Source organism: Lipotes vexillifer, unplaced genomic scaffold (assembly GCF_000442215.2).
Source record: "Lipotes vexillifer unplaced genomic scaffold, Lipotes_vexillifer_v1.1 scaffold340, whole genome shotgun sequence".
Taxonomy (NCBI): Eukaryota; Metazoa; Chordata; class Mammalia; order Artiodactyla; family Lipotidae; genus Lipotes; species Lipotes vexillifer.
Window position 1 is genome coordinate 585,089 of NW_006793646.1, and position 22,617 is coordinate 607,705.

At 38.2% G+C, this 22,617-nt stretch overlaps 1 protein-coding gene across 10 annotated transcripts in view; it reads right to left on the reverse strand.

Moving 5' to 3' along the window:
• The window catches only part of APP (amyloid beta precursor protein), a 288,182-nt gene that overhangs the window by 79,809 nt on the left and 185,756 nt on the right, over positions 1 to 22,617 (reverse strand). For all 10 annotated transcript variants that reach the window (XM_007466499.1, XM_007466500.1, XM_007466495.1 and 7 more), the window contains 3 exons: positions 11,773 to 11,906; positions 6,616 to 6,690; positions 5,751 to 5,909 (listed from right to left, as the gene is read on the reverse strand). In XM_007466499.1, coding sequence (XP_007466561.1) covers positions 5,751 to 5,909; positions 6,616 to 6,690; positions 11,773 to 11,906 — 368 coding nt within the window. The remainder of the gene's footprint in view (positions 1 to 5,750; positions 5,910 to 6,615; positions 6,691 to 11,772; positions 11,907 to 22,617) is intronic.

Sequence of the window (22,617 nt, forward strand, 5' to 3'; positions counted from 1 at the left end):
AAAAAAAAAAAAAAAAAAAAAAAAAGAAGTGTGGTATATACACTTGCAACAGCATGGATGAATCTGGAGAGTATTATAATTAGTGAAATAAATCAGCCAAAGACAAATACTGTATGTTTTCACGTATATGGGGAATCCAAAAAATAAAACAAATGAACAAATATAAAGAAACAAAAACAGACTCACAGATACAAAGAACAAACTGATGGTCACCAGCAGGAGAAGAGGGGAATAATGGGTGAAATTGGTGAAGGGGATTAAGAGGTAGAAACCTCTAGTTGTAAAACAAACATGTCCCAGGGATGTAATGTACAGCATGGGGAATATAGTCAATAATATTATATAATAATTCTGTATGGTATTGCAATCTATAAAAATATATAATCACTATGTTTTACACCTGAACCTAATATAATATTGTAAGTCAACTATACTTCAGTTAGAAAAAAAAAAAAGAAAAGAAATGAGAAAGGAAAGAGGGCAGGGGCTAAAGAAACTGCCCCCCAATTTTTTTGCTCAATTAAATGGTGAGAGTCTGAGTGTGAAGCATCAGATACAAACATGAAATTAATTTTAGTACGGATAAGATGGCTGCAATGCAGTATTTAGTATCCAAATTTAGTATGGATAAGGTATCTCCTGAGACACTGGAAAAAACCAAAACAACACTACTGGCACACAGACACACAGACATACATGAAAATGTTTCTTAATTCTTTCTTCCACATAGAAAATTCTTAAAAGTTGTTGAAGTCAGGATAGTAATTAGGATATTGTCTAATGGAGATTTAGACTGAGTATCTGTAAAGAAACCAAACATCCCAGAATTACATAGAAAGCTTTGGCTTTTTGTCTCTTATCTTTAAAACATTTCAGTTCTTACTCCAGCTCCTAAATTTTTCCAGACCTAAGCCTACAATGGAAAGTTTATTTTAAACAGAAATTCCTATGCAGCCTTTGGTTTATCTATATGGGATCCCACTTAAGTCTAGTTTCTCTTCAGATTACAGAGAATGTTGAACAGTCAGGCAATATCATAATCTTTTCTCCATCTATGAAGTAGACCCTGCCAGTTACAGGAGGGAAGGCTCAGATAGTATTTAACTCATTATTTCATGAGTTGCATCAATTTGAGCTCTGTTAAATAAGCCAAAGTCCTGTGTTTTGTGATGATAATTTAGTTTAAAGCAGTACTTATGCTTAGTAGCTTAAAGGCCTCCAAGGGTGATAGAAGTTTAACCATGTGTGATGCCACTTTGGAGAAGACTTAACTTTTCTGGAAAAAAAAGTGTAACTCCTTTATTTTTCCAAGGAAACTTTTAGAGAAGTGAACATTTTGAAGAGCTGGTCCTTAGAAGAGTTACTAGCCCTCTACAGATTAAGAGTTTATCCTAGTGCAAAGACACAGCTGCATTCTAATTTTTTTATTCCTGGGGGTTGAGAGAGGGGGGAAGAGGATAGACAGAAATGGAGAGACTGTTTTAACAATTGTAATATGTGAAGTATATATATATATAAAAATTCTAAATATGATTCAAACAATGCACTTCTCGGTTGGCCATTCAGTGTATCAGCCAGTAGGAATGTAATTAATCAAAAAGGAAATTTGGAACATAAAGCACACACAGACACAGGGACTCACAGATGAAATTCGTGGTAGGGCAAGGAATTCCAGCTGCACAAAAACATCATCACGTCACACTTCCAAGCTTGGGTTTAAAAAAATAATGAAAGCATGGATTAAACCTAAGCTTCAAAGAGACTGTATAAACAATCCACGTTGCTCCAGATTCCTGTTTGTGAAGTTGGGGACTATTTGGCAAAAGCGGTCAGGGTTAAGGGGATAGTTATTCTGACGTGATTATCAGCTACAGAACCTACAGAAAAAACACTTGACTAATTCATTTTCTTATATTCAGCTAACATTGAGTAAATAATTTGTATTTTCCAGGCACTGTGTAAGTATGAGGGATATTTCAGAAATACTTATTTATGGCTCCAATACAAGACATGACCTTTCTCAGAGAGTTACTGGCAAGCTTCTGATTTATGGCTTTCAACAGCAATACATAAAAGCCCTCAAGAAGGGATTTAGAATTTTCTCACATTTTCCAAAGTGTGGAGCTAAGTGCCATGTCAAGCTATACATTAAAATTCAAATAAAACCCACAAAGACAATAACTTAACAAAAATGGCATGCCTGTAACTCCCCAGTCCCAGTTTTTATTAGATGGGAGAGTTTTATGCATTTCTAGGTAAGAATTCAACGTGAATCCTTGGATCAATCAACAACAATCTGATTTTTTGACAGTAAAACAGTTCTTCTTAATCCAATTTTTAATTTTTATTTCAAATAAATATGTTGTCTAATTCTACACGGAGTGATCAACTGACTCAGGGCAAGCATGATTATGACCAAATCTGAAATTATCCCCTTTGATAACACAAGAAGCTTTGGCAAACATTATTCTTGTCACTGTCTTTCCTGTGATGGCTGATGGGACTGAACTGAAAGATATGAAATATGCATTTGTTGAAGACTCCATTCAGTCCTCATCTTACGTTTAGCTCTATCAATGACCATTTAGCAAAGATCTTACTTCAGAAATCGGACTTTTAGCTGGAACACTTCACTAAATGTCAGCTATTCAGATTCTGGTCTCAACACCCACCACCCTGCCTTGCTCTGGCAAATGATGCTGATGGCCCCACACCCCAAAATAAAGTCCTGTAAAAAGAAGACAGTAACCAAGGAACTCATTCTCCAGATACATAAACATAATTTTACTGAACAGTGCCAGGACAGATATTTTTCTGAAGAGAAAATGAAAATGCTAATGTGAATATTCTTTTTCAAAAGCTTTCTGTTCCGAGAGGAAGCCTGGTCTGGTAGAAGGCCCTGCGGTGGTCACCTGTGACTCACAGCTCCACCCTGTCCATTACTAGTGGTGTCACCCTGAACTAGCCACTCAATATCAATGACGTCATTGGTAAAACAGGGTCAATACTATTTCGCCATCTGGAAGAGTGCCAGAGCTCTCTTATAGTTCCTCAGAGCTTTCTGTTCTGAACCATCAAAATGACGAGGAGAATCAGTGCAAGTGGGTGTTTTTTTGGTTTAGTTACATAGTGTACACACAGACTGCCACTTCCAGCCAAGATAAGTAGCGGAAACTAGATTTACCCTGCTGCTAGTAACCACCAAAAAATGGACAAACTATATAGGACTATATTTCTGTAAGATATCAGACGCCAGGTGAAGGACAGAGACCACTGAGAAACAAGAAACAAATATTGTGAGCTCTACAATTGCCCAAGCTTACTGCCTTGAGTTTCCAGGCTGTGGCTCCAGGCGTGGGAGCCCAGTCAGAGTCTGGGAGATTCCAGAGAGCTGAAGATATGGGGTGAGAGTCTGAAGAGATGGAGGTGGCTGGCAGTCACAGGAAAAAATACTGGAGAGGAAGGAGTTGCTCAGAGAGAGAACCTGGAGATGATGCCCTATGAGAATGCAGCTGACTAATGATCAATGCACACACATGAAAGACACATGAGGCCATGGGAAAAAAATCACCCAAAAGGATTAGCGGTAACAGTGTCTGGTGTTCACACAGGGTCTGAAATAGTACTTGTTTCCATGATCTAGATGGAAAAACTCAACATTCATGGTAGATTACTCAGAAGGATATTGCTTCAGGATTGAGGAATCACTAGCCACACGTTGATAACTACTCTGTTTCCAAGTAATTTACTGCATTACAGAACAAAGCTCAGGAATAGTAATAGGTATCCAAAAATACCCAGCACTCAACAAGGTGAATTCCACAATGCCAGAAAGCCAATAAAAAATTCCAAAGGTTCAAAAATTAAGTAAAGATATGGAAAATATGAAACAAACATACAAAAATCCAGATTAAAATTCTAGACATGAAAACTATAATGTATGATATGAAAAATAGCCAGAGGGGATTAATGGCAGGTTGAAATATACCAGGACACATCATAATCAAATTGCTCAAAACTAGTGATAAAGGAAAAAACCCTAAAAGCAACCAGATAAAAAAAGATATATTATTTACAGAGACATAAAGAAAAGGATGATATAAGTAGTCTTGTTGCAAACAATGCAAATAAGAAGACAATGGAGCATCAACTTTAAGGCAATTGAAGAAAAACTTCAACCCAGAATTCTATCCCAGTTAAAATGTCTTTTAAAGGAAACTTGAAATAAGGATATTTTCAGGCATACCCAAGCAAAAAGAATTCTTTACGAATCTAAATGCGTTAAAATAAATTTTAAAGGACGTCCTCTGGGTAGAAGAAAAATGATTCCAGATGGACCTACACAAGGAACAAAGAACACCAGAAATGGTAACTATATAGGTAAGTAAATATTTTTCTTATTTAACTCTTTAAAAGATAATTGACTGTTTAAAAAATAACAATAATGTAGTATGGAAAAGTATGACAACAATAGCCCAAAGAGTAGGAAACGGGAAATGGCAGTACCTTATTGTAAGGTTCTTGTAATATAAGGGAAGTGGTACCACATCATTTGTACTGGTATAATACCATTGTGAAAAGTTAAAGATGTTTTCTACAAACTCTAAAGCAAACACTAAAATAATAAAGAGCTAAAGGTAAAAGCCAACAAAGGACACAAAATAGAATCATAAAATATATTCAATTAATCCAAAAGGTAGCAAAAAAAAGGGGGGAACAGATGGGACAACTAGAAAACAAATAGCATGATGATGGATTTAGGCATAATCATATCAATAACTTCATTAAATCGTCTTCTTAATTAAAGGGCAAGACCCAAGTATATGCTGCCTAGAAGAAATGTACTTCAAATATAAACAAATAGGTTAAACAAAAACACAAGGATGGAAAAATGATACAGTATGATACATTAAAAGAAAGCTAGAGTAGCTTAATTAATACCAGACACAGTAATTTTAGAGCAAAACATATTACTAGGGATAAAGAAGGACATTTCATAATGATAAGGGGAGTAGAGAGGACATAACAACACTGAATGTTTATGCACCTAAGAATAGAGCCTCAAAATACACAAAGCAAAACCTGAGGGTATCACATGAGAAAGAGTCCAATCCACAATTATAGTTGGAGATTTCAATACTCCTCACTCAGTAATGGATAGAACAAGGGACAAGATGTACACACACTCATGCTCAGAATATTCCTTACATCCAAAGTAAGCTCTCCCATGAAGCCTATGCTTGCAGTGCTTGGTAAGCCTTTCTGGGCATTTATCCCTGAATACCACAAATAAACCCCTTTGCTGTGGACGTCATGACCAAATAGGGCTCCTATCCCCAGAGAATATGGCTGGGGGTCTCCTCAGCTTTTCTTGATCTCAGTTACATCACATGATAAGGGGACTGGGCTAGGTTACATCTAAATTCCTTCCAGCTCTTGTGGTTCCCTGACTTCAATTATACCATGAACTGTCACCATCCAGGGATATCAACTCAAATCAGGTCTTGCACTGTGAGTCCCCGGGAAGCCTGTCTGACTCCTCGGTGGAAAGGTGTGTCTACTGTGCAGAGATGGTCCTATGGAGGCAGCTGCTCTGTGACCCTTTAACCTTCAAGATAAAACAGACTGAGGTTGAACCTGTGAATAACGGTGCTCTTAGAAACTTCTCCCGATTTCTTTCTTATGGCCTTCAGTCCCCAGTGTCCCCATGCCTATGGCTGCTGTGCCCTGAGCTGTGAAGGGAAGCCTACCCGAGGGGGCACAGCCTGCAGAGCGGTGATGTAATTCTCCAGGGCCAGGCGGCGGCGGTCATTGAGCATGGCTTCCACTCTGGCCATGTGCGTCTCCACCAACTGCTGTCTCTCGTTGGCTGCTTCCTGCTCCAGAGACTCCACCTTTTCCTGGAAATGCTGCCATCACAAACAGAGGCACGTGACAATCGGGAACCAGACAAATAGGATGGAGCAGCAAATTCAAGTCTTTTAAAAGGGATATCATACTTTGTTGTGTGCAAAGACTTCAGTCATTCCAACATTTTGACTAATTCAGCATGTTTTACGGGTTCCCCTCCATTTCCCTGCTTTTCATCCCCAGACCTAATATCTCAATGTAAATCATTATTTTATATGGTCACTGAAAACTGATTTGACTAACTGTAAGGTAGAATAAATGTATATATTCTTGAAACTCTAAATTACATGCATATTTATGAAAGTCCTCTCTTACTCAAAGAACTTTAAGAAAATGATCATGATAACCTCATGGTTTACTGAAGGTAATTCTCAGAGGGGTTCCAGTCAAAAATTCAAATTATCATGTAAATTTGCCACGGGGAAGGAGTAGCAGAAGATTATGGCAACCAGAAAGATATATTACTGATAAAAATTAGACTTTAAGTAACAATATGAGTTTTAAAGAAATGAATTATAATGAGCTAATTGGGAGCAAAAGTAAGGCAGGGTTTAAGCAACTGAATTATTAGACAATGATGAGCAGTAGCCCAAGTTGAGGGAAATATGAACGATCAGGCATGAGGTTCCAGCAGATGCTTGAAAAGGTGCAGGCACTACATCAACAAGGGTATGATGCTTGGTGAAGGATGGACTCAGGGTTTACCTGGATCACTGCTTTCTTATCAGCTTTAGGCAAGTTCTTTGCTTGACGCTCTGCCTCTTCCCACTCTCTCATGACCTACAAAAGGAGGAAATCATTTAAAACCATCAGTTCTTTCTTCAAATATAGATTTAATGAGCTAGATCACTGTTTTTTTTTTCTACATTTGATATTTTAAACATGAAAAATATGATCACGTTCCATTCCTAGCTCAATAATATTTGACCTCTCACTAAGATGTATATAATCTATGACAGAAGTACAGTAAACATAAATGTTCACCTTCATATGGCCCTTTGAAACAAAGTTGGTCTTTCTTCTTTTCTATTACTTTCAGAAATAGCTGAAAGTCATTTTATTTGATGGGCACAAATGTCAACGATTCATAAAAGGCATATATTACCTGTACAAGGTCTTCCAACATTAAATTGAACACGTTGGTTTTAGTCTTTTGTGAAAGCAAGTTATAAAAATTCAAACAGTATGAAGGGGGAAAAAGCATATATAACACTTTATGCATGTATACACATGCCATGAGCACAGTACCAAGAAGTATATAATAGAGGAAGGAAAAGAATATTTCAGCTGTCAGAAATCCTCAGATCCACCCCACTGAAGAACTGAGGGGCAATTAGAACATTTTGCTTGCCAACTTGCCTCACGAACAGCAAAGAATACTCTAAATTCCTCCAAAAATTCCAAGACAGTACACATTATAATGTTCTGAATGTAGCAAAAAGTATTCTTGGTAAGTAACACTAATTTGGTAACCAGGCTAATCTATTTTGTAGGAAAATAAGACTTCCCCTTCTCATCCATGATGTTCACTCAGGATTTCTCTGAGAGAAGTTCACTCACTGATCTGAATGCAAAGAGGAAAAGTCTGCAGCTGTGGATGCTGCTGAAAGGAAACGATATTTGATTCTTACCACTTACAGCTTCCTTTTCCTTTTCAAGTGTACTACTCACTATCAAGTAGTTTCTTTTTTTTTTTAAGTGTAGCTCATACCTGAGCAAGGTAATAAAAAGAACAAAAAGATCCAGTAAACAAAATAATGGTTTGTTGACAGCTGTGTACTTACATACTTTGTGGACATACAAAGCACAAGAAACCCTGATTTCTGTATTATAAGAGCCTGTTGTTTACAGGTATTTATTCCTAAGGAACTGATTTTTTTCAGACATCCTTGAAGCTTGGCATAAGTAACTACTGATAGAGAAGTTCTGTGAGAATATCACATCACATCATCATGTCAGTTTTTAATTACATACTTCATTGTCAGCATCGATCCATTGTATAAAGTACAAGACAAGCTTCCCCATGTTGTTCACATGAAATTATGGAGAAAAAAGAATGGAATGAATTCTCTTACAAGTGAATAGCATATAAGAAATAATCTAACACATTCACAGCAAAATTGGGGAAAATGTGCAGCTGCTACGAACAAGAACAGGACATAGAAGGAAAAGAAACACATTGCCCCAGTTGCTTCGGTGGGTCCAAGAGTTAATGAACAGCACCTGTGAGATGGGGGCTACTGAAGACTACTTTTGCTTTACAGATGAGACAAGCCTTGAAATAAAAATATTTGAATTTCCTGCTTTGAAAATGTTCATAGTGGCAGTATTCTACCACAAATTCTTCAGGTAAGGAATCTCAAAATTAGTTTGAGAGAGAAGTCAGATGTCTTATTGGAATACGAAAAACTGATTTCCTGCATTACATTTAAATCTTTACCATCTTCCTTTGTATATTCAGATCTTTCACCTTTGAGCAGGGGAATCCATGGAATAATTAAGGAGATTTATTTAGCTAATGCATTGAAATTAAGCATTCCTATAGAAATGAAATAAAATTTTGATTTTCAGAGCAATTTAATAATATCCTCCACCCTTCCAAATAAAACAATTCACCTACACCATCACACTAGGCCTACTTACTAAAGATAAACACACACTGTGGGCTCAACATCTCCCTTTGAACAATGGCTTCCACTGAGGTCCACTGATAATAGAGTGCATCACTCCTGACCTGCTAAATACCAGATCCAGTATTAAGAGCTTTCCAAAATCTCTCTCGTTTAATCGATTTCTCACACGAGATTAGCCTTGGCCATCCCCATTTTTTTTTTTTTTTTTTTGCGGTACGCAGGCCTCTCACTGTTGTGGGCTCTCCCGTTGTGGAGCACAGGCTCCGGACACGCAGGCTCAGCGGCCGTGGCTCACGGGCCCAGCCGCTCCGTGGCATGTGGGATCTTCCCGGACCGGGACACAAACCCGTGTCTCCTGCATCGGCAGGCGGACTCTCAACCACTGTGCCACCAGGGAAGCCTGGCCATCCCCATTTTTATGGATCAGGTTAAGCTACCTGCTCAAAGTTACGCAGGAAAAAAATGGAGAAGGAAGGATATAAACCAAGATCTCTGTGTCTCTAAAGACCATGCTTTTGTTCCCTGTGGCCCAATTAGCCATTATAAAATGGCAAATCCAACAGGTGAGCTAAATTTATTTATATTTGGTGACAGGAGAAAAGGCCGTTCCCAAGATGTTGATGCTTCTATCGTAAAAATAATAAATGTAGAGAAAGGTCAACTTCCATTTTGAAGAACCTTACTTTAAGGATATAGTAAAACTGTTAAAATCATATGGAATAAATGATTGTGCACCTTCTTATATTTGCTAGATACTATTCATAACATAGAACAACAGAAATCTATAAATTCAGAGTTATCATGAGCCCCAGCAACAACAAAAGCCCCAAATTCTCTGTATTGTAAGAAAACAAATAATAACAAAAACTGTAATAAAAATCATTTTAAAAGATGAAATTTTTAAATTAAATGTTCTCAGGATCTGGACTTCACAGTGGCCCCATATAGTCTTATAAAGCAATTTTCCACTGCATGCATGAAAGAATCAGTATCATCCGGATTTATGGATATTCAAAGACTTTGCTGTTTCATGCAGAGAAAATGACAAGTAATACAGAGAGATTTAAGAGGCAGGCAAGCTCAAACAGTCTCCAGAATTCAGTACCATAGATTATGATGATAAATGTTGATCTCAAGCATCTCATATTCCTGTGATCCCTGGAATCTAAGAGACAACATTCTCTGCTCCAGGATAACATTCTTTAAATTATCTCAGATATAGGTAGTAACTAAAAGGTGAAGAAAGTCCATCAAAACATATATGAACTAAGTCATGGCTTAAATAGGTGTGCTAAAATAAAGTTACTATTCTAGGAGAGATCTATAATATCTGAAAGAGTAGTTGAAATCAGTGCTATTAACAGGCTCAAAATGACCAATAAATACTGGAAAAAATTCAGAATCTGTATTTTTTAAAAAATAATGACTAAGTGGGTTCAAGGTAGAAATGCAAGGTTAGGAAGGTACTTATATAAATGTACAGGGACTAAACGTTTACAATCCAGCTGGAGGAATAAAACTGGTGAGCAAATATTTAGTTAAATGCAAAAGAGCAACGACTGCTTGTCTCACTCTGAGGACTACAAGAGTGTAAGGAATGGCTGAGATGTGCCAGCATGAAGAACAGTGGGACACCTTTCCAGAGATCAATGCTGAGAGCAGAGAGAGGCCGTGATGGGTTTAGCGTACGTTGAGCAGAGTGGTTTAAGGCTGCCCATATGATGATGGTAGCAGTTGAGGTGGGAGAGGAAGTAAGATGACTGAATTTGGGGTGCAGGAGGTTGGGTGACGGGGCAGGCACTGGAAATGCCAAGCTGAGCGTTCAGTGTTTATTTTGCTATTTTTCTTTGTGGGGCCTTCATTGTCCCACAAATGGATTTTATGGGCAATAACAAGGTTCTGAGAGCTTCAGAAACAAGTGGTGAGACAGGATTTAAGTTTAAAAGATGTCTTTTCAGTGGCAATAAGTACAGCAGCTGATAGCCATCCTATTCCTTCTCAACAGTGATTACATATTGTGTGTATCTTTCCTAAAGAAAAACCCTATTTTTCTTTCTTCATTCACTCATTTATGTTTCCTTAAATCTGACTTTTCCTATTATTTCTTCATGTTCACTCTTCAGGGTATAGACTATGAGCTGGAACGGTGATTGGCAAGTAAGTGATGGATACGTATTTGTTGAATGACTGAATGAATGAATAAAGAATCTGAGAAAGGGAGCTTCCCTGGCAGTCTAGTGGTTATAGACTTCGCCTTCCAATGCAGTGGGTGCGGGTTTGATCCCTGGTTGGGGACCTAAGGTTCCACATGCCTCAGGGCCCAAAAACCAAACAGAAAACAGAAGCAATATTGTAAAAAATTCAATAAAGACTTTAGAAATGGTCCACGTTAAAAAAAAAAAAAAAACTTAAAAAAAAAAGAATCTGACAAAGGACTAAAATCCTCAGTATTATCTACCTCTAATACAACATCTAGCACCTGGTAGCAGGCATAACTTAAATTGTAGTTGGTATTATTACATGTAAATTAGTTGTTTTGGAAACAATTTTTTGTTTCATAAAGAACATGATTAAAAAAAACAGGGTTTGTAGCACAATGTAGTGAAAAGAGCATTGTACTAGGAGCAAGAAAGGCTTGGGTTCCAAACGCCTCTCTGTGTTACTTATATTGCTTTGTTCTAGAGTGGGAAGCTAAATGCTTGAAAGTTAACTGAATTATCTGTCATTTATGGGACTAGATGAAATGATCATTATGGTTGACTTTGGTTTTAAGCTCCTACAGTCCTATGAATTAACTCAGTAAGAAATGTTAGGTTCAAAGTTTTCATAATTTGGTATTCCATACAAAAATATTCATCTTTGCTAACGAACATTTTAAGTGATTTTAATTTACAACACCATTACAGGACTACGCTAAACACAGTGACAAAACCATCAAGAAAGGTGTACACACAACTTAATTTGTGCTTATGAAATCTTACTATACTTACTAAACCTGGGTCTTTCCTAGGTGGCAAGTTCAGGGAGAATGCAAAAAGCCCCAAATCGGTGCCCTTGTTGCAAACATTTACAATTAAAATGTTATGTCTTTAAGATCTGGATAAAATTAAAGAGCCTTACCCACCCCTAGGCATTCATCAACCATATGGCCCCTGGGGAGACTCTGAGGCAGAGGCAAATCCAGATTTCCCCAGTATTGTACGACTGAAGGATGGAAATTCACATGTACCTGGGACATCCTCTCGCGGTGCTTGGCCTCGAGCCTCTCTTTGGCTTTCTGGAAATGGGCGTGTTCATTCTCATCTCCAGGTGTCTCGAGATACTTGTCAACGGCGTCAGGGGTACTGGCTGCTGTTGTAGGAACTATAAAGTAGAAGGAAAGAAGGCTTGAGGAGAGTGACAGAATATCCAGTCATTTCAAAGAAAGCCCTATTTTCCGTTTATTCCAGAACAAAGAACTTAGTAAAGAAGCACATACAAGATGTTAATGCTGTTTAAGAGACCACGAGACATTTTGCAGCACAGTAAGGATGTCTTTCCCCCCTTTCAAGGATAGGGTGAAGGAAAATCTTGAAAACAGTCCATTTTGCGATTACAGTACTATATTTAAAATTCTTTGCAAAACAAGCATGCATAGAGTAAAAACAGTTGGTGTTTAATACACACGTCTTGCACCAAATCCCTATGCCTTGCTAGATTAATGTTTGTAACCTTGAAAGTAAATGGTGGTATCAATATCACACCTTAAGATTCCTGAAAAACCCAAAGAAATCTCGAAATTAGCTTATGCAGAATAACTGCACCTCAGAGTAAAGATAAATCCTACACTATATATTTTAGATAGCTGGTGAGCAGTATTTGAAACAGTACCAAAAAACTCATAAATTTCAAATTCATTTTTGAAATTACAAAAGGATCTTTCTGCCTTCACAAATTTGGCAATAGTCAACCAATTCATTATACTGGTTGTCAAAAGGAAAGTGATTTCTATTTTGAATTCCACTAATACTGCTGAGCAGTATTACTGAATTGCAGCATATACTGCTATATTATGTGGAAAAATAAATACCCATAAAACTGAAGAGTGTACTATAAAGCAAAAATGTCTGAAACTCATGAGCCAAGTGATTTATAATGCTTATACCAGCAGTTTTACAAAAGATCAGTAATGACTAGTGAGAATTCAGAGCATTTATGAGCTTATTAAAAAAAAAAACCAACATGAAAGGAAAACAAGATTTTGATTTAAAGAAGAAAGCCTGGGGACTTCGCTGGTGGCGCAGTGGTTAAGAATCTGCCTTCCAATGCAGGGGACATGAGTTTGATCCCTGGTCCGGGAAGATCCCACATGCTGCGGAGCAACTAAGCCCATGCGCCACAACTACTGAGCCTGCGAGCCACAACTACTGAAGCCTGCACGCCCTAGAGCCCATGCTCCACAACAAGAGAAGCCACCGCAATGAGAAGCCTGCACATCGCAACAAAGAGCAGCCCCCGTTCGCCACAACTAGAGAAAGCCTGTGCGCAGCAGCAACAAAGACCCAATGCAGCCAAAAAAAAAACCATGTTCAACCAGAAAAATGAAATTAGGTGTTTTCACTATGTTCTCAGGTCGAATCAATTTATGTGTTTTATTCAAAAGATTACTCAACTATCTCCAGTGTTCTAAGTATTCTTCTTCCCTAATCTCATCTAAGATATCTGAGATACAATAACCCCAAAAGAACTTAAATGAGAAGAATTACTTGCTAGGTCATTTTGAAACTAAACCGTAAGATAGGTGTCTTTTATGCATGTTTCAAGAAAACATCTGAAAATTCCCAATCTGAAGGCTCCAAGATTTGAACCAAAACGAGGAAGCTTTCTTGTTATATACTTAAATAATAAATTTAAAGAGAACTATTCATTTGGATTTCTTCCCTTTTACTTCAATCACTGTTTAATAATTCTTTCTTTACAAAATAAAAGCAGTTTAGGTGTCAATGCAGATGTTGCTCTGAAGTGGAAGGTTACTTCACTTCAGGGCATATTCCTGGAATTGTTTTCAAAATACCAGGGGATTTTGAGTCAACTGGTCTGGGATTGGCACAGGGCATACCTATTGAAAGACATCTGCACCCCCCCCCCATCTTCTGTGTAATAGACAAGGGGGAGGTATATTTCAGCAGCACAAAGAAAGAAAGAAGCAAAGAACATGAACTGTGTAATCAGGCACACCTTGATTTCAATAACATCTTGATCTTAGGCTAGTTGTGACCCAGAGCAAGGAACTTAAGCACTCTATGTTCCAGTTTATTCATCTATCAAGTGGTGACAACAGGCCAACATACTAGGAGTGCTGGGAAAATGAGATGCTATACCATGTGGTAAGTCACCCTGCAGAAAGGGTGGCACACATGGCACTTCATTCATTTTAGTGCCCTTCCCTCCTCCTTTGCTCATTATTGCATCCTAATTCAAATCTTAGCACTTATCCTAACCATAGGAAAAACGAGCTACTTTTATTTCACATCCACTGAAAATGAATTACACACAGTATCATGAAGTACCATGGATAGGAAAATACGTACTTTTCTAAAAAATTTTGGTATGACCTGCATAAAAGGCTGAAATTATTGAAAATTTATCCTAATTTTTAAGACTGAAAAATAATTTTCAATTAAACTTTTTTGTTAAAAAAACAAAGGTAGGGCTTCCCTGGTGGCGCAGCGGTTGAGAGTCCGCCTGCCGATGCAGGGGACGCGGGTTCGTGCCCTGGTCCGGGAGGATCCCACGTGCCGCGGAGCGGCTGGGCCCGTGAACCATGGCGGCTGAGCCTGCGTGTCCGGAGCCTGTGCTCCACAACGGGAGAGGCCACAACAGTGAGAGGCCCGCGTACCACAAAAAAACAAAAAACAAACAAACAAAAAAACCCAAAGGTAAGTGTTTTTCTGCATCAGCTTAAGCAACTCAATATGCATGTATTTTTTAACTTAACCATGTCCACACTTGAAATGGAAGTGGTATTTAGCATTTTTCCCCATGATTTTAAACATTTTCTCATCTTTTCTGGTAGCAAATGAGAACAAGTTAAAGTTCTTTTGGCATAGGACAATCTGGCAGAATGATATAATTAGGCAACCTATATTTCACATTTTGAACAGATGAAAATGTATAAATGTTTGGGGTCATATTTACAGATCAAGATAACTATCTGCTGTAAGTTGCTGTAACCACAGCATGGCACCCTCTTTGGAAAACTGAAATTGTAAAAGTTACTATATAAGTAGAAAGATTCTCCAACTTTATGGTTTTCTCCGACTCTTGTGATTTGCAAATCTACTGTTTTACGGAGAGAAACACTAAAATCCTAGTCACTGTAATCTCATTAGTCTAAGTTGAAATGCAGCTTTGCAATATTAAGAATAAAAGAATAAGAAAGAACTGAGCAAGCGAGGTATATTTAACAGGATGAAGAATATTTTAAGTATTAAAACTTACATTTTAGGAACAAGGAAATAAATACAAATCTTGTATTACAGATTTATTCCATTTAATTGAGAAATATTTCTCAGTAAATCCTTGTTAGTGGCCCCTGATACTTTCTTTAGTTGAGGACTTTAAGAGAAGCTATCTCTCTTTTAATTTTTTTTTTTTTTTTTTTTTGCTGTAGGCGGTCCTCTCCCCACTGCGGCCTCTCCCATTGCGGAGCACAGGTTCCGGACGCGCAGGCTCAGTGGCCATGGCTCACGGGCCCAGCCGCTCCACGGCATGTGGGATCTTCCCGGACCGGGGCACGAACCCGTGTGCCCTGCATCGGCAGGCGGACTCTCAACCACTGCGCCACCAGGGAAGCCCTCTTGTAATTTTAAATTCAAACTTTGTAGTCATTCATACTAGCCCTCCATCTCAATTGGTGTAGGTAATTAAAAATTTCCTGTATTCATACCAATCAGCAAATTAGATCACTGACCAGTCAAGGAGAGAAGAATGATGGTATTTCTTAATACTTTAAAATGAATTTAGTATATTATCACTACCTTGCAGCTGGTGAGGAGAAAGGGGAAAACGTTTTAAGTTTGTACAGAGAGCTCAGCTTCTATTTCCCCTAATTTTCCTACATCCTAAAGACATGGTCATAGCAGGACTGGCTGCCATTTTGTGATCATGACCATGGTAGGCCAGAGACATGATAACAAGGATGGTGGGTAGGGGCAGGAAAACCTGTGCCCTAACGCCCTTACTCTTTCAAGGTGCATCCTTTTGGGAAAGGAGCAGCTCAAGGAATGTTAGGAATGTTCCAGGGCACAAAGGAACAGGAAGCTGTATATCATGAGTCACTTAAACCGCTTAGAAAGCAGAAACAAATTGACTTCTAGGAGGGTTTATTTTTGTTGTGTTTTTTAAACAAAAAGCACAAAGCAGTTACCCTGTTCAGAGACCTTTGAGGTTCCTTAGAAACTGTGATACAGGCTCAGATTTCCAGGTTGGCCAAATAATAATACCCTCCATTCATTAGCGTCTACTGTGCCAGGCACTTTACATGTGTTCTCATTTAACAGGTGGGGAGGAGGAAACATTACCCTGTTATATACATTTATTGTGTAGTAAGGAAATACTGTCACTTAGCATACTCACATCCCCACCCACACACAAGTTAAGTCTGAATTTAGGATTACTAAACCATGAAGAGGCTATAAAGTTAATACTTAGAGCAGTAAAGGGCTAATCCATCGACATGTCTGGGGTACTGTAAAGGGTTTGGTTTGTTGATGACCAACCTGTACAGGCAAAAGATATGCTTTGTTATGATAACTGCCAGCCTATTTTCTAACAAACAGTTTCCTGCCCTGAATGCTATCTGGTAAATGACCACCAACCAACGTTCAGCAGCAGAAGTAGGGTTATGAAGCAGGTCAGGAGAGAGAACTCACTGAGCTTGAATCTGAATGACCTTTTGGCCTCTGGCCTCAACTCAAACATGCTCCTTTGTACCTCCTGCAAGCAGGCTCACTGGGTCTATTCACCCTTCCACAGAAAACCAGACTTAAACATCTTAAGCTCTATGTTTTGACCTCTTCAGCTGGCAAATAATTAGCAGCGCTCTCACCATCACGGTGCATGGGCTTTTAACTTTTAAATGACCTTCATATTGATTTTCTTAGTCTAGTCTCATAACAGCCTTATGGAATGTAGTTAGGACATAGACCTTTTAATACTGAGAATGGGTGTCTAATGTAATACCAAACGAAAACATGCAACAGAAACGCAGTTCCAATTCATAGTACGTTACTGCCTCAATGTGAACTGGATGACTAATGCTTTTGATATAAGCCTCATCTCTTTTGTCTTTTTTGCAATCCTGGGAGGTCAGAGGTATCTGAGGAGCTGCATAGCAGCTTGGATGTAGACTCTGATGCCTCGAGTGTGCTTGTTCATTTCTTTATTCCTCCTTTCACCAAATCAACAGATATTACAGCCCCTAGTACCTGTGAGGCATATGGCAGAAACCAATGAGTGAAACAAAGACCCTTGTCCTGGTGGAATTATCTTCTAGTGAGAGAAACGAACAGCACACACACACACACACACAACACACACACACACACACACACACACACACACACACGAAGACAACAATAAATCACATTGTTAGAATGTGACTTGTGTTATGGAGAAAAAGAAAGAAAGACCAGGGTTAAGAAGAGACAAGAGTGCCGGGGAAGGAGGGCGGACACTGCAGCCGTAAGTAGGTGGCCAGGCTCGGTCTAATTGAGAAGGTGATGTTTAGACAAAGAGCTGAACTGAAGCCTTACTTCCCAGTTACCTGCTGGAAGAACAGGCAGATGAAGAAACTAGCACAAAGGCCTTTGGAAGTGAGTATGCCTGGAAACTGGAAAATTCCAAGATGAGCAAGGTCTGTGTGACCAGAGCAGAGGAAGCAAGGGAGAGAGTAGTGAGACAGGCAGAAAGGAAATGGGGACAGATCATGAAGGGCCTTGAAGCCATGGTAAAGGCTGTCAGGAGCCCATGGGGGTTGTTTTGAGGAGAGAAAAATGTGATGTGATGTGTTTTAAAAGGATCGTTCTGTCTGCTAAGGGACAAAGCAGAAGATGATCTTTTAAGAGTAAAAGATGAAGACGAGGGTGGCTTGGAAAAGTAGCAGGAAGTTGGTAAGGGGTTCTCATGGAAGGTACCCCCCAATACCCACCCAAAGAGACATGAGAAAGAGCACAGATTTACTTTTTTTCTCATCCCAAAATGCTGTTTCCTAAACCATAGGGTAATCAGATACTAAGGGAGACATTGTTTTCACATGTTGGTGAAGGTTCATTTCAGTTTTGATAATGATGCATCAATGCCTGTCACAACATTTCTACTTCACACTATAATCTCCTCTCTTAGTGTCAGGCAGAGCTCTATTTATTGTGGGGTGAGGATGGTGGGAGAGGGGAGCAGATTTGCTTTCAATTTGCTAGCAAACCCTCGAGCTGCACCCAATGTTCCTGCCACAAAATATACCACCATCATTGGCGACATGGTGCCAATGAAGCCTTTTCATTCCTGTGTTTCCCCCAGAAAATTTAATAATTGTAAGGGGTGTTACATCAAATAAGGTAAAGACGGCTATGGTCTTAGAATGTGGTAGAGAGCACTTTTTTGGCACAGATGGAGAACCTCCGTATCAGGGACACCATCAAATTTAACTGCAAATGCACCAAATGCTCATTTTAGTTCTGATTCTGTAATCACTGCATAGTGCCCCTTTCCTATTCATATTAAAGACAGCAAGAACGGGGCATCAAAAGTAGGGACATGGTGTAAAATTGCCGCTATCATTTTGATATCCGTTTGTCTCCTCAATCTCTAGGGTGACATATAATTTTAAGGTCATAACGGGCTCAGGATGCAAACAGTAACAACTATGACTACCTCTCTAAACAGAGGCCATGAATGGCATGTAGTCAATATACTAATGTTAGAGTCTAACAAGAAAATTTGGTTGGTCTCCTTTCATCAGCAAAAAGGCAATTTATCTCTATAGCATTGACAACAGAAGATAAAAGTAAATTAAGACCCATACAGTCATTGCCTCATCATTGAAAATCCTATTTCATACAGAGCTAGCAATGCTGTCACATGAAATGGCTGTGATTTATATGATGGGTGGCAATGAGGATAATTTATATATAGGAAATACAAACCTGTAAAGGAAGTTTGATGCAAAAATTTCATCTCTCCACACGGCAGAGCTTATAGACTGACACCCCAACTTTAAAAAAGAGAAAAAAAGTCTCTCCATTTCTCTAATTGCAAAATAACTAAGATCCCTAATGCATTCTAAACTCAAGTATTTATCAAGTCCCAGTTAGATGAGACATTTATAAGGTGAAAATAGTCTGTGATCCTTACATGTGGTACCAGACTCTACAAAAAAAAGAACAAAGGCACTTTCCACTGACATGCCCTTGTAACACACTTATTTTATAGTCAGTGCAGTCATAGTTGGCAGACTATCAATGCATCGTGTGGACATAAGGTAATAAGAATAATCTATGCTGCATTTACTCTAGTCAAGCTACATTTCTTTTCTTTTTTTTTTTTTTTTTGCGGTACGCGGGCCTCTCATGTCTTATGGACATGTACTGATGTGGGGATTTTGTCGGATATGTGAAATGAGCATGAACGAATCAATGCTGGTGTTATTTTTATTAATGTCTATATCCTATTTAGCACAATGCACCAAAATGTAAGAGCAACTTCAAGTCTGAATCTAAAAACCATATGTGAGGCCATAGCAACAATCATTGGCATCTAGGATGTCTTAACCTTCAGTTATTGTTTTTTGTCAATTTGTCAGAGCTACGCTCTATTTCATTAATGGTGGATCATAAAGGGATGACCTGCCACCGTCACTTGATGCTCATCAGATGAGCTCAAAAAGTCCAAATCTTCAGTATTGTCCACTTTCATAGAAACTGTAACCATAAAAGTCACATGGAACTGTTAACCTCTATGGAGGTCTTAAGGATAAAACCAATTTCATTCTACTCCAGGCTTCCACAGCCATGTTTCCCTCCACTTGTGCATTTTAGTTTATATTGTTATTTAATTCCAGCACATACTTGAGTCTCATCACATTGATAAAACTGTCAAGTTATTGAAAGTAGGGTATCTGGTTTAGTTTGCTGGTGTCCCTTGTAATACCTAGCTTAGTACCGGCATGTCCCAGGCTCAAAAGTAACAGATTTATTAAACCAGGGGTTGGCCTGCTGGTTTCTTTTGGTAAATAATGTTTTATTGGAACACAGCTGTATCTATTCATTTACCTATTGTCTGAGGCTGCTTTCACACTACAACTGACGAGTTGAGTACTTATAACAGACCATTTGGCCTGTGGAACCTAAGAAACTGACTCTTTGGTCTTTTACAGAAAATTTTTGTCAACTCTTTTATTAAACTATCTAGTTACCCTTCTTTGGAAATATTGTAGCTAAAGAACAGAGCATATACATAATGAGCAGCTTTTACTGTTCTTAGTAAATGAACTTTTTTTTTCTTTTTTGTTAGATGCTGGTTTGCTGAGCAAATCAATTCTTTTCAATATTAGGGTTTTTCACTACGGTTGCTTGGTGGAATAAAAACCATTCTTTTTATCCTGACAATTTCTGAATACAAAAGATGTGGCTTCTCATACTTGTCAATACAATAGATTGTATTGGCACTGATGTGACATGTAATTTAATGCACCACCGCGTCTTTTAATTGTTTTTAATAATGCTTGGCAGTTTTATAAAAATATCAGAGTTCTATTAGTATCAGAGAATGTGTTAACGGGAACTAATATTTGCTCTTTCACAATCAGAAGAACAAGTATAGTTAAGAACAATGGTTCAAGTCTGCCCAAAGACTAGATGGCCTTGGTATTATGATAGGACACTGCAACTCTGGGACTAAGGTGGCACTTTCCATTCAAAGGACACACAGTACGTTATTCACAGTGCCACAACTCACTGCAGGGAAAGGGGTCAAAGTCACTGGTCATTCTCTTTGGCCAGACCCCTTGGTGCAGTTGGCTGACTTGAAATCGGCAAGATCCTCTTTGAGATTAAAAGTATCTGTTTGCCTTTGGAGATGCAATCTGATGGGAAGAACACCAGGGGACAAAAAGATCATACTCTCAATGCTGTTTATGTTTGAAACATAAACTTATCAATAAATATTTCTGTAGTAATTGTATTGTTCACAAACACTGCACTGGGCCAAGTGAATGTGAAACCTTTGTAACATCCTAACCCAAATGGGCAGACACAAAATTCATGTCAGAAGCAACTCAAGTTTCATAAGATTTTTAATTTCAAATGGGAAAGGGATTTTTGTAAAGGACTCAAATCCATAAATTTATGAGTAAAATGAAAGCTCTTAGCCTTATGTCTCTACCCTCTCTACCTGTAGTTTAGATTCTTACCTATGATAACAAAACCAAAAAAATCAAGTGTCCCTTAAAATTGCAATGCTCAAAATCAGTTTTTATGACAAAGGTTTAAAATCTAGAAATGCCTAATTATAATAAGAAGTCTTGACAGGAAAATTATTGCATTTATAATGTAGACCAACATACATTTTCTCCACACAAGCAATCTTATTATCAGTTTAACTGAAGAGCTTTGTCTAGCTCATTTCACATTTATTCTTTGACCAGAAGCAACTCAGACTGAAACCTAGAAGACCACCCACCTTTGTGAAAAAAGATGTCCTCTGATTAGCTCTAGGTTGGTGAAGGAGCTAAGGGCAAGCCCCAGCTGTCTAATCAAACGGGCTTGCTCACCTTTCTCAGTCTGGCTCATTTTCTCCAACGCCAGTCTGCTATCTGCATTTGACCTCCAGATGACTATGACTTTTTCAATTCAAATGTACAGCTTTGCTATAAATAAGAGAGCATAGCTGCACAGGCTATAAATAACTAGAAATTATATGCTTTCTCTAGTCTGTTTGTACTAGCATTGCAAAACCCTTCACTTTCTGTGATTGAACAGTCTTTGTAGGAAGACAAGAAAATACAGCTGCCAAAAAAATCACCCTCGCCCTCCTATAATGGAAAGGTGTCATGATCCCACACACACTACAAGTAGATGGAGAAAATTACCAGGAAAGAGAAAATTACAAGAGATTGTCAATGTCTGTTTTGAAGAGTTGAGGACACAAGTACAGTACCTCACGAAAATAAATTTATCGAACCATGATGTTCATTCCCATAATTAATAGAAATAGAAAAAGACAATTCTTTCATATGCTTACAAATGATATAAAATGAAACAAAGTAAAAATAATGACTGTTTTGTAAAAGGGTGGGAAAGATTTAATTTACTGATACATGCTGTATTCATGGCATTTAGGAAAGAATGCTTTTAATATCTGTCATCCACTTCCCATGATTTTCTGTATTCTTAAAATGTGTTTCTGAAGCTCAAATGTAATTTTTCTAACCGGGAAAACAATATCAGAACCAAATAGTTGGCCACTTGGAGTGCAGGGCAGAGCCACACATGTCATTTAAGTCTCAAACCCGGTCCTGCCACAGTTGTTGGCTGGGGACAAGTCACCAAGCTCTTGAAGCCTCATTTTCTCGTATGCACAAAGGAAATGAGGAAAATGGCCACAAAATATTCTTGAGAAAAAGAAACGATCTATGAAAAATGCCTTGTAAAAATGTAACACGCCATGCAGCTCAATGTACTATCAAGCCCACAGTATAAAATCTAGAGTTCTCCTTAGTTCTTCTATGTCTGCCCACTTGCCATACTTTCAACTATAGTTTATCTCTTTTAAGAAAAGATCTTTAGCTTCATCAATTGTGAGACTAGGTTTTTTTTCCCAGGATGATATAGATAAATGCTAATTTTCACTATACCTAAGCTACAACAGAAATTGTGTCTCTACCCCCAGCAACCATAAGCATCCATAGTCTATATCATCCCTAATCTAATGCTGGAGGAATCTATTCTGGGATATAATCCACATTTCAAAATGAGTATTTGTGTGTTTGACAACACATTTTTTCTTTCTTTCTTTTTTTTTTTTTTTTTTTTTTTTT